Source organism: Pectinophora gossypiella, chromosome 23, assembly GCF_024362695.1.
Source record: "Pectinophora gossypiella chromosome 23, ilPecGoss1.1, whole genome shotgun sequence".
Lineage (NCBI taxonomy): Eukaryota > Metazoa > Arthropoda > Insecta > Lepidoptera > Gelechiidae > Pectinophora > Pectinophora gossypiella.
In genome coordinates, this window is record NC_065426.1 from 8,811,609 (window position 1) to 8,823,091 (window position 11,483).

The 11,483-nt window shown below is 40.2% G+C and overlaps 1 protein-coding gene across 1 annotated transcript; it reads right to left on the reverse strand.

The window, feature by feature from the left end:
- Positions 1-76: 76 nt before the first annotated feature.
- Positions 77-11,221, reverse strand: LOC126377542 (uncharacterized). The gene is made up of 12 exons (XM_050025334.1): positions 11,153-11,221; positions 9,583-9,696; positions 8,224-8,326; positions 7,317-7,471; positions 6,311-6,388; positions 5,734-5,816; positions 5,098-5,220; positions 4,379-4,607; positions 3,157-3,278; positions 2,248-2,437; positions 1,521-1,646; positions 77-755 (listed from the first exon to the last, which is right to left on the reverse strand). The coding sequence occupies exons 1-12, from the start codon at positions 11,187-11,189 to the stop codon at positions 598-600; spliced, it is 1,518 nt and encodes a 505-aa protein (XP_049881291.1). The 5' UTR covers positions 11,190-11,221; the 3' UTR covers positions 77-597.
- Positions 11,222-11,483: the final 262 nt, after the last annotated feature.

Genomic DNA, 11,483 nt, shown 5'->3' on the forward strand with positions numbered 1-11,483 from the left:
CATAAAATACAGAAACTTAGTAAATATGTTTATTTAATAACAAAACATTATTATTTTACCTCTTCTGGCACAAATAAAGTGAAGCCTCAGAATAATGATAAATGAGAAAAAGACTAATTTACTTGCGGGTAATAAGGCCTATCGGCTTACAAGGCCTAAATGACAGAAGTTGTGTAAAAATAGGATTTATGCGTTCAATGCCACACACACATGCGTGACGCCTGTGTAAGTAGCTACATAGCATCAAACGTTCGCAATTCTTTGTTAAAAATTACAGTTACATGACTGATTTCTAATAAAAGTTCTTTATATTACAAATCTCCCTTCTCTAGACTTTAATACCCTTAGGTACATTTATTTACGTTTTACACTTATATGTACGGTTACGAGTATTAATATGTATACACTTTGGTACCATGTCTCATTTACTTTTTTGACAAATTGAACTGTAAGTCTCACTAAATGTCAAATATGTTAGTGCGACAGAGTCCTAAAGTGGGTACATTATATTGCTCATGACTGTACGCCACCTAGGTAACGGATAGGAACTCGACTAGGGTCCCTACACCCTTAAGCTCAGCAGCAGTATCAGATAAGCTAAATAAGATACGATAGCTGTTCAGTTTCCGGCTCATAGTAATCCTGTTGTATATTATCTTCATTTTTGACCATTTTTCTTAGGACACTTGGTGTTTTCGTTCCCCTTGTTTGGAATTGTTTGTTTATGATTGGTGCATACGTGGGCCTTGTTTTTTCTGTAAACAAAATGGAGGCAAACTTACAAATCTTTTTTTTTATACAGTTAGTGATATCGTGCCGAATACTGAGGGGGATGATTCAGCTCACGATTCTGAGTTAATATCAAGTGAAATTTTCCGTCGCAAAATACATGTTTCATTTTTAGTTTTTTTTATTTACATTATATTCAATTATAATACGCTTTTGCGATGAAAAATTCCACTTGATATTAACTCAGATTCATGAGCCGAATTATCCCCCAGAGTATACATTACGAGGTCACTTACACCATGTCATAGAGCTACGTATAGAACGGCAACTCTCAGCTCCCCACCAGTGGCTGCTAGGTTTACCTCACCCCCACTCGGTCTTACTTTAGTCTTCAATCGTATGTGTGGCGTCAGACGTTACACGCTCAGATGCGCGTGTACGATAACGTCAATGTGTAGTGTATTTTTAAATTGAGTTGTTTTGTATGAAGTGTTCGGGTTGTGGTATAGTTCTTTATTTGACCAATAAATGTGTGTTGATGTGGTTGTGTGTGTGTGCGTGTGTGTGTGTGTATGATTAGTGTGTGTGGTGGGGGCAGCGTTGTCAGCTCAGTATTATCTTACCGGCCATGCGGGAAGGACGTGCAGTCAACATTGCGTGCTTTGCATTTTAACCAAATTACCAATATATAATATAGTTTTTATTTGTTACCCATACTTTTTTGTAGTTGTGGATACCTTGTATCTTACGACACCACAATGACGATAGTCAAAAAGAAAAAAAAAACTTACTTGTTCGAAGAACAGCAGGTGGTTCGTGTCTTGCGTAGAAGTTAACCTTTATAAAGGCAGAGGCTACTATTTCAAATTTGAACCATATCGTCACTACAGGCATGTTAGCCAGAGCCAAATAACTACCTAAAAAAATACAGGGTGTTAGTGACATCGTAACGAAAACTTAGAGAAATGATTCAGGCCATTATTCTGAGTTTTCTGTTAGATCAACGTGATAGGTGAGCGGTATCGCCGTCTAAAACTAAAAGACAGGGTAAGAATAGGGAGTTACTAACCATTTTATGTTAATTAAATTATTTAATTATATTTTATTTAATGTAATGTAATGCAATGCGTGAGCCTAGTTGCCTGAATAAAGAATTTGATAATAATAATAAAAACTATCTCCATGGTCTAGTGGTTAGAGCGTAAGGCTCACGATCTGAAGGTCCGGGTTCCATTCCCGATGGGGACATTGTCGAAATCACTTTGTGAGTTCTTTGTTTGGTAAGGACTTTTCAGGCTTGAATCACCTGATTGTCCGAAAAGTAAGATGATTGTTTGGTGCTTTGGAGGGCACGTTAAGCCGTTGGTCCCGGCTATAAGCCGTAAAAAACACCTCCACCAACCCGCATTGGAGCAGCGTGGTGGAGTATGCTGCATACCCCCTCCGGTTGATTAAGGGGAGGCCTGTGCCCAGCAGTGGGACGTTTATGCATGTATGTATGTAATAAAAAAAAACTACCTTTTATGAACAACACTCTCTCAGCATATTCCTTCGTTCCTATTTTGTATTGTGGTACACGTTGTACGAGAAAATGTATATCTTCCTGCCCAAACCCTTTTCGCATCAACACCGTCGTTTTACTTTTCCTTTTGCACTTTATAAATGTTGTGATACACGTTAAGTTCAAATCTTGTAGAGATATGGATACCTGCAAACAAATAAAGCAAAATACTTACTGTTCGCATCATAGGCGTTTACGTCTTGATCAGATGATTTATACAGCGTTTTTGTGGCAACGTCACCAGTGGAGGAAGTCTCTGGTCGACGGTTGCAAGGCACACGAAAATAGTTTATTTCGGACATGTTCTATAGTGGTTAGTAACAAGCAATAAACAACTTAATCTAGTGTTAGTTATAGAACGATTTAAAAAAAAAAACACGACACGGCTCGACAATTATAAATAACAAGAAAAGTACACATTAATTCAACACATTACTAATAAGCAGGTTCCCACCGCCTGGTCACCGGTATCTGCAAGTTCACTTCAGTATGTAAGCGCGCATCCAGTGGCCCAGCAGTGGGGAGTCCCACCTATCAGTCAACACGCTCAGAATGCCGTTTGAGCTGGAACGTAAGCGCGCGCGTGTTGACGTATAGACGAAGCCTGGTTCCGGATTTTAAACGAAAGACGGGAAAAGATACATAGAAATTTAATGTGAGCGTCGCTTCACTATCCACACCATCTTACGACCCTCAGCTGAACTGCTCTTCCTCCACTCGACTCAGCCTCAGCTGAGCATTTGGTATTTTAAGTTGATATTGACGTCCTCGACTTGAGGACGTAGTAAAAGTAGTACTGATTGGCTGCCTCTATGGCTAGAGAAGTGAAGGCGTCTAAGTATTTGGTTGTTAGTTACTTGACTGACCGAATATAAAGCAGTTGTGATTTCCAGATCTTGGCGTATTTTTATGTATCCATCATCGGCGTATACTCTATTTTTCTTGTCTTTACAATCGCCATACACGATGACTTCTTTATTAGTTTCAGCTGGAAAATAGGATAACAATTCAGTGCAACGTGACGCGAAACGAAACGGAGACGAAGTTTTATTTTAGAATCTTCCGCCTTCATCTCGCGTGCGAAAATATATCTGTTTCATCTTGCAAATTACAAGTTCCGATGTGCTACATGAAATGGGTATATTCAGGGTGTTAGCATCGTAACGAATACTGAGGTGGAAGGTTCAGATCATGACTCTAAGTTGATATCAAGTGGAATTTTCCATCGCAAAAGTATGGAACTGAAAATAAGTTTTCGTTGCGATGTCACTAACACTCTATATTTTCGAACGTGAGTTGAAAGCGAGCGATTCAAAAATAAGTCATTTTTTATTTAAATTGTTTCTTGATATTAACTCAGAATCATGAGCTGAATCATCCCCCTCAGTACTTGTTACGATGTCACTTACACCCTGCACATATACAAGTAGCCATACAAGTAGATAGGGTGTTAGTGACATCGTAACAAATACTGAGAGGAATGATTCAGACCATGATTCTGAGTTGAAAACAAGTGGATTTTCCTGTCCCCTAACAATGAGCAAGCCGGAATAATACTACGTATAGAACGACTACTCTCCGCTCCCTGCCAGCGCCTGAGCAAGGTTTACCTTTTTTTGTGATATTTCCCCCGAGACTTCCGGATCGAACCTAACGCTCAACCACTGGACCACGGAGACCGTTAGACGCGATGGAGAGCGGAGAGTTGCCGTTCTATACTTCTTATTCTATGTCAAAAGACTAAGATCTAATGCTATACAGTCTCAGGGAAATGGTCAGACGTCACACACACAGATGCGGTAGTGCGATAACGTCAATGTGTAATGTCAGTGTAAAACGAGGTGTTTTTGAAGTGTTCGGGGGAGTTTTTGGAAGTGGGGGGGGGGGAGTTTTTGGAAGTGAAGGGGGGGTTTAAGTGGGGATGGGGGAGTTTTTTGGAAGTGAAGGGGGGTTAAGTGGGGATGGGGGAGTTTTTTGGAAGTAGGGGGGGGGGGTTTGGAAGGGGGGGGGGAGTTTTTGGAAGTGAAGGGGGGGGTTAAGTGGGGATGGGGGAGTTTTTTGGAAGTGGGGAGGGGTCTTTTGACTTACTTGTATCCATAGCAATGGTCACATTGAGATTACTCATGATATCCTTATCGAGGTCCTGTCTCGAGGTCGTTATAAAGTTGTCAGTTGTTGTATCATCTTGTCTTCTGGTGTATTGAATGCGTTCGGGCATTTTACTCTCGAGGACACCTTGAACCCACGGTATGTATGGGTAGAATTCTATGAACCGCGCCGGAAACGAACACCCAGGGCCGTAGATACTTATGCCTATCTGAAAGAGTAACACAGATGGATTTCTTTTTTACCTTTGATGGGTTTGCTCCTGGCCCCAGACTTACGATGGCATTAACTACTTGGCCGGACAAATGGGGAACGCTGAAGGCTCTCACCCGGTACAACGTTTAAGACAACATGCCTGAGGGTGCTCAGTTGGGGTCGAACCTCGGCTCAGGGCGTCGTCTGAGAGGAAAAATATTTGAAAAAATTGATCGCCCTAGTGGGTCGATAGCGATAAACGCTGATTGAGGGAAATCGTCGACCAAGTGTTTGGTGTCGCGAGCTGAATGTACGGTCACAATGACTGCACCTCAGCACACATCCTTGACCGGTACCTCCCACCGCAATGGGGGCTACGTCACTTCTTTTCCCAACCCTAATAATAAAGATACTTATTCGGTTTTCGGTTTTATTTCTAGCCAGCATTTCTCATCTGGGCTGGGCGAGGTATGGACAGCCGATGATTTCCTTTAGAGATATCTTACTAAGGTCCAATCTCCGGTGGTGTTGGTAGCAGCTGCCATTCCAGCATCGTAAACGCAAGTTTCAAGTTGTTCTGAGGCTCTGAAGCAAGTGTAGTACTTCGGCCATATCGTTGGGAAGCTCAACTGAAAATAAAAACAACACGATAGGTCTCAAGTGGGTCGGATGGGGCAAGTCACAGGGACTGTAACCTGGAACCTGACAGAGGGCAGCAGTAACTGTCAGTACTATTCAGAGGCGGAGGACAGGAGTCGTAGTATGGCTTTGTAATAGACTACTCTGGGCGCCATCCTACTTGCGTCAGACAGAGTACTGCGGGGCGGAAGGCAAGAGGGAAACTACTGCCCTATTTTTCATATGATAAGGTCTCAGGTATAATCAGGGGCCTTAGCCAACTTGCAAATGATTACGACAGTGACAGAGATAAAAACAATGGCATTGTTATGTCACCTTATATAAATCCCATACATATTTATCATTGCCACTGCAAATGAAGATAAAAACTAGAAGCTCAAATGTGCAACAACAGGAATATGCAACACTCAACAGTGCTACTGCCCAGCACTGTTGAGTGGTTCATATTCCTGTTTCGGCGCTATCATGGTGTCGTTGAGATATGGCTCTTAATTTAGTCTTACCCCTTCTTTTATGTAAGTATCTGTACAATTAATGAAGTCGACGGTTTCCATCTTGTACACAACTTGTTCTAGGGTTCTTGTTTCTGAAAAAGAAAATGAAATTCTTTAAGAAAAGAAGAGTTTAATATGTCAGGAGCAAATGGAACTCCATAGTCTCATTATACCCGGATGGCAAACAGGCGTAAGTTTATGTATGTATGTATGTATGTATGTATATTACCGCGTATCTTGACAATACAACGGTGGGACGAACAAGCTGGGGACAAAGAAGAAGAGAGAGAAAGAAGAAGAATGAATGAATGATTGAATGGGGAGTGGAAGAAGGGAAGAGAGGCCTTTGCCCTGCAGTGGGACATTGAGGGCTATTAATAATAATAATCTAGCCAACAGGGATAACGGCAATTCCACGATGATGGACTATATATTATACAGGTTGTTATAGACATCGTAACGAAAACTTTGAGCAATGATTCAGACCATGATTCTGAGTCGATATCAAATGGAATTTTCCTATATAACGTGAATGTGTAGTGTCTGTGTAAAATAAGGTGTTTTGAATTAAACTTTAATGACTTACGATCTGAGAAGCTGACAGTATATATATTCTGAACATCTTTAGCGTTAAAATATGTCGGCGGCCACGCGACTGGTTTCCCTGTTAACAATGCATATAAAAATAAAACAGAGAGAAAGCATTTACTTAACCCTTTCACAGGCAGAGACCGTGGGTCATTGATGGTTCATAATAGATAGTATGACACCTTGGAATCGGAACGTCATTAGACGTTCTGTCCTTGAAAGTGTTAAACAAGGCACCCTTTTTTAACGGGACTTATTGTAGATTTGCTGCAGATGGCATTAATTACTTGGCCGGACAAATGAGGAGCGCTGAGGGCTCTCACCCGGTACAAACTAAGGCAACAGGCCTGAGGGTGCCCAGTTGGGCGTCCTGCGCATCCTGATCTCGCAAGATCTCGTGTCTCGCAAGATCCCATTCGAGATTGACGGGATTGGGCGAATCTCCTTGAGACATACTTTTTGTTTTGATTATGCTGATTTCCAAAGAAAACTTAATTACTTAATTAGTAATATGGAAGAATAAAGATCTTTGTTTTCTATAACAAAAAATGTTTTAATTAACCTCACTATCACAAACAAGCAGTTTTCATTGTTTTCAGCCATCCTAACTTTACATATTTTTATTAATTCGACTCCGAAAATTTCGGGATCTCGCGGATTGATATTTTCAATCCCGCGGGATCTCGAATTTGCAATCTCGAATCGGGATTGAATTCCCCAGATACTACAAATCTACCTACCTATGAAGACGTGATGGTATGTTATACTGTTATTAAGAAAATAACTTATCACCTGATTGTGCGAAAAAGTAAGATGAATCCGTGCTTCGGAGGGCACGTTAAGCCGTTGGTCCCGTCTATTAGCCGTAAAAACACCTCCACCAACCCGCATTGGAGCAGCGTGGTGGAATATGCTCCATACCCCCTCCGGTTGATTGGGGGGAGACCGGTGCCCAGCAGTGGGACGTGTATAGCCTGTTTATGTTGTTGTAAGAAAATACTTACATATGGACCCTAGTAATTTCTGCTCAGTCCCTAAGTGTATCAGTCCTATGGTATTGATCTTCCCAGCCGAGAACTCTGGGTGGAGGATGAAATCTTCCACGTAACATTTCCATATGGTTTTGGGGTCGCTATAGAAATGCACTGAAGTTTTGTTTCTGGAAATCAGTAGTACAGTTGTTTCAGTGTAGAATAAGGAATAATACTACGTATAGAACGACAACTCCCCGCTCCCCACCAGCGTCTGAGCTAGGTTTACCTCACCCTCTCGGACATAGTTAAGACTTGAATCATCACACACAGATGCGCGTGTACGATAATGTCAATGTGTAGTGTCTATGTAAAACGAGATAAAGATAAAGATTTTTATTGTGCATAAATTTAGGTACAGTTATAGATAATATTTGCAGTTATAGTTGCAAATTACGTCTCACTAAATTTTGCCTTTGCAGGCATATACACATTTTACACAGGCAATGATATTTCATTTCACACCATATTTCATTATAACATAAGAGAAAGAAAATAATAATAAGAATAATAATAACAATAAAAAATAAAAAAAATATTAAAGAATATATACAATGAATAAGTAGGTCTATGAAATAACTATTTAGTTTTCATTCAAAAATTCTTTGACGTCATAAAAACATTTTTGTGCAAGCCATGTCTTGAGGTTGTTTGTATGAAGTGTTCGGGGTGTGACTACAGTATACAATAAAGAATAATTATACGTATAGAACTCTTGACTCTCACTGTTTCTTTCTCATTTTCTTCTATTCCGTGGAAAATGGGATATGGATAATGGAACGCTAGGCAGATGACCCCCCGGGTTGATTGAGGGGAGGCCTGTGCCCAGCAGTGAGACGTATATAGGCTGTTTATGTAGGCAGATGATGACTATTCTTACCTCATAGTAATTTCGTCTAAGTCGTGGATTTCATTTGCATTGCTTATTGCGAATATTCTTGTAATGAGGATTACATTCGCTACCGCATCGGTCAAAGGGAAAGCTGAAAAAAAAACACATCCATCACGCCCAAGTTTGTATTAGGGTGGACAGAGCCACATCTTTTTAATAAATTAATACAAATATACTGTATTGCACACAACAAGTTTTACACACATGGATGAAAGATACATTTAATCCAATTAATCCGCGTTTATACCTGATATTAGTATAACAAAATACATAAATATAAAACAGTGAAGTAGGCAACGACGTAGATTGGAAAGTCAGACAGGCAGTCGCTTCTATAAAAATCTGGTCCTGTCAAATCTTCAGGTTAGGTTAGGTTAGCGGACCTTGCGAAAACGGGATAACACCGGGGAGATTTTTTTTTTACGTGACTTATTGTAGATTTGCCGCAGATGGCATTAACTACTTGGCCGGACAAATGGGGAGCGCTGAAGGCTCTCACCCGGTACAACGTTTAATCATCAATCGTTTCATACACGCACACCGAGTAGAGTTCAGAGTAGATCGTACTGAACCTTTTCTAAGGACATCTCAAATTTGGTCAATGTACAATCAAAGAGCAAAGGTGTAGTCACTGAGCCCAGCGAATTATTTGTAAACAGTGGTGAAATTATGAACCATTAATTGTCATAATTAAAAAATATATGTTTTTGTAGATGTTTTTGGTCTATTACAGAAACGACATGTAACCAGCGGGCTTAGCACCGTAAGCACGCGACTCTTTCTCGCCGTGACAGAGATCATCTGTCTCTTTCTGTGCAGTACTGTGAGAGAGTGACGGGTGACGTAATGTCGACGCGAGATAGAGTCGCACGCTTACGGTGCTAAGCCCGCAGGAGGTGTTAAGTGCAACCAGTTAATTTATTACTTTGCAAGAAACTGATTGGACTTCTGCACCTACAAGTACAATGGCCCCGATTCCTGCTGACACCTTCTAATTTTTTTTAAGTTATACCTGTCATTTTCTTATCCGCCAAAAAGGAAAGGGACGGATGATTGTCAACAAGTTAATTTTAAAACGAATGAATAACCCGGGCGAATAAAATATGCATCTCGCTGTTATGCAATCCGTTTGACGTTTGCTGTCTACTTAATTCTGTCGGGTTATTGGCCGATGTAAAATTTTTAGACGGTTGTGTTAGATTTCTGCTTAAAATTGACGTGTATTCCATAAATTTTATGTCTGTCGATTACCCGTCCATTTTTTTTTCAAAAAAAATAAAATTAGATGGCGTCTGCAGGAATTAGCACCAATATGTAGGTAACAAAGAATAAAGTTAAAATACTTACTTTGTTTGACTCTTAATATTCCCATCCATGGTACTTTGATACCTCTAGGCACTCCTGTAACTAACTGTTCCGTAGGTGAGGGTTTGTAGAAAAACTCCGCCACACCATGTTTTGCTGAAAAAAAGTTACAAAATGAAGGATACAAGTGCGACACATCATTACACTACATTTTCCCGGCCTGTCACATTGGTCTAACACAGTGGTTCCCAATCTTTTTAATGTCACTACCCCTGTGAACAAGTATGGAAATTGAGTTTACCCCTAATTTAAAATAATTAAAACCACACAAATTCGAACGAATGTTTATTATGTAAGTAAGAAAATGCACGTTTAGGTAACTAGTAAAGTAATATATAAATCTCGGAGTTAACTAGTGTGAAGGTTGAAATTGCTTTGCATTCGCAAGTTTGACAATATTAGGTTCTGTTTCACTCAACGCGCATCTCATGTCATGCTCAACGTTCAGACGGTTTCTGGCTTTTGTTTTTAATGTAACAAGAGTTATAATACTATTTCGTGCCATCCCGTGTTACCACCCTAGAATCTCCGTTTTACCCCTGAGGGTAATTACCCCTAGGTTAGGAACCACGGTTCTAACAGAATCGGTCTTCTTCTATCGTGTGGGTTGTGATGTGACATGGTATAAGAAAACCAGGTATGTTAAAAACTGACAGCTAGCATTTCAAGGTTAGCCCAGCTGACGTCATCCCACCCTGCGTTGCCATTTCAGCCCATAATTTCGAGTTGTTATTTAGTGGGATTTTCCGTCGCAAAAATATGAAATTGAATATCATTGAAAAAAAAAACATGAATTTTCTGTCAGGAAATTCCACTTGATAATAATTTCAGCTGAGCACGTGATAATAATTTAACATCCAAACATTAATTCGAATTCGAAAATGTTGGTTTAAGCCCGTGCTGAAGTCGAACCTAAGACCTCAAAGTCCGAGTCCAGCATTCATCCAACTGGACTATCACGGCTCTTATTAATATTTCCTATTTCATCATCTCTCTAGCATTATCCCGTTTTTCAGAGGGTCGGCTTCCCTAACCTGATTTGACAGGTCCGGTTTACAGAAACGACTGCCTGTCTGACCGTCTAACCCGCGAAGGGAAAACCTCCGAAAATGTATTTCTCGCAAATATGGGTTTCCTCGCGATGTGTTTCCTTCATCGCTAAATTATTCATACATAAACAGCCTATATACGTCCCACTACTGGACACAGGCCTCCCCTCAATCAACCGGAGGGGGTATGGAGCATACTCCACCACGCTGCCCCAATGAGGCTAATAGCCGGTACCAACGGCTTAACGTGCCCTCCGAAGCATGGAATCATCTTACTTTTTCGGACAATTTTCTGAAAAGTCCTTACCAAACAAAGGACAGTCTCACAAAGTGATTTCGACAATGTCCCCATTGGGAATCGAACCTGGACCTCCAGATCGTGAGCCTAACGCTCTAACCACTAGGCCACGGAGGCTGTTCAATGTATATTTAAATTATTCATATTTCTTATTTATTAGTTACTTATTATTTGTTTAAGTTAAGTAAATATTTATTACACTCACCTAAATAAAATATTAATATGAGAATGTAAAATCTCATGTCTCTGCATTTGTGTGTTCACTACAATAAACAATTACTGAATGTGATTATATCTAAACAAAACGATCTAAAGATCGCACACTAAAGTGTTACTAACATGTTGATTATAAACTGAAGAGAAGTAATAAATATACATTGTTTTAAGTTTACGCGGTTATTATCATAATTAAAACACATAATAACGGGTTTTACCGCATTTAAAGTAGGGATACGAGACTCCCACAGGCTGAGACTACGACTATGAGACTGGGAGTCTCATATCCTTACTTTAAACGCGGTAAGAACTCGCTATTA

Excerpts from the sequence above, each read along its gene's own strand:
- LOC126377542 (XM_050025334.1), bottom strand. The coding sequence starts at position 11,189 with ATGAGATTTTACATTCTCATATTAATATTTTATTTAG. Across the intron at positions 7,472-8,223 it reads TTAGACGAAATTACTATGAG|AAACAAAACTTCAGTGCATT; the intron begins GTAAGAATAGTC and ends ACTGATTTCCAG. Across the intron at positions 1,647-2,247 it reads GAGAGTGTTGTTCATAAAAG|GTAGTTATTTGGCTCTGGCT; the intron begins GTAGTTTTTTTT and ends GTATTTTTTTAG.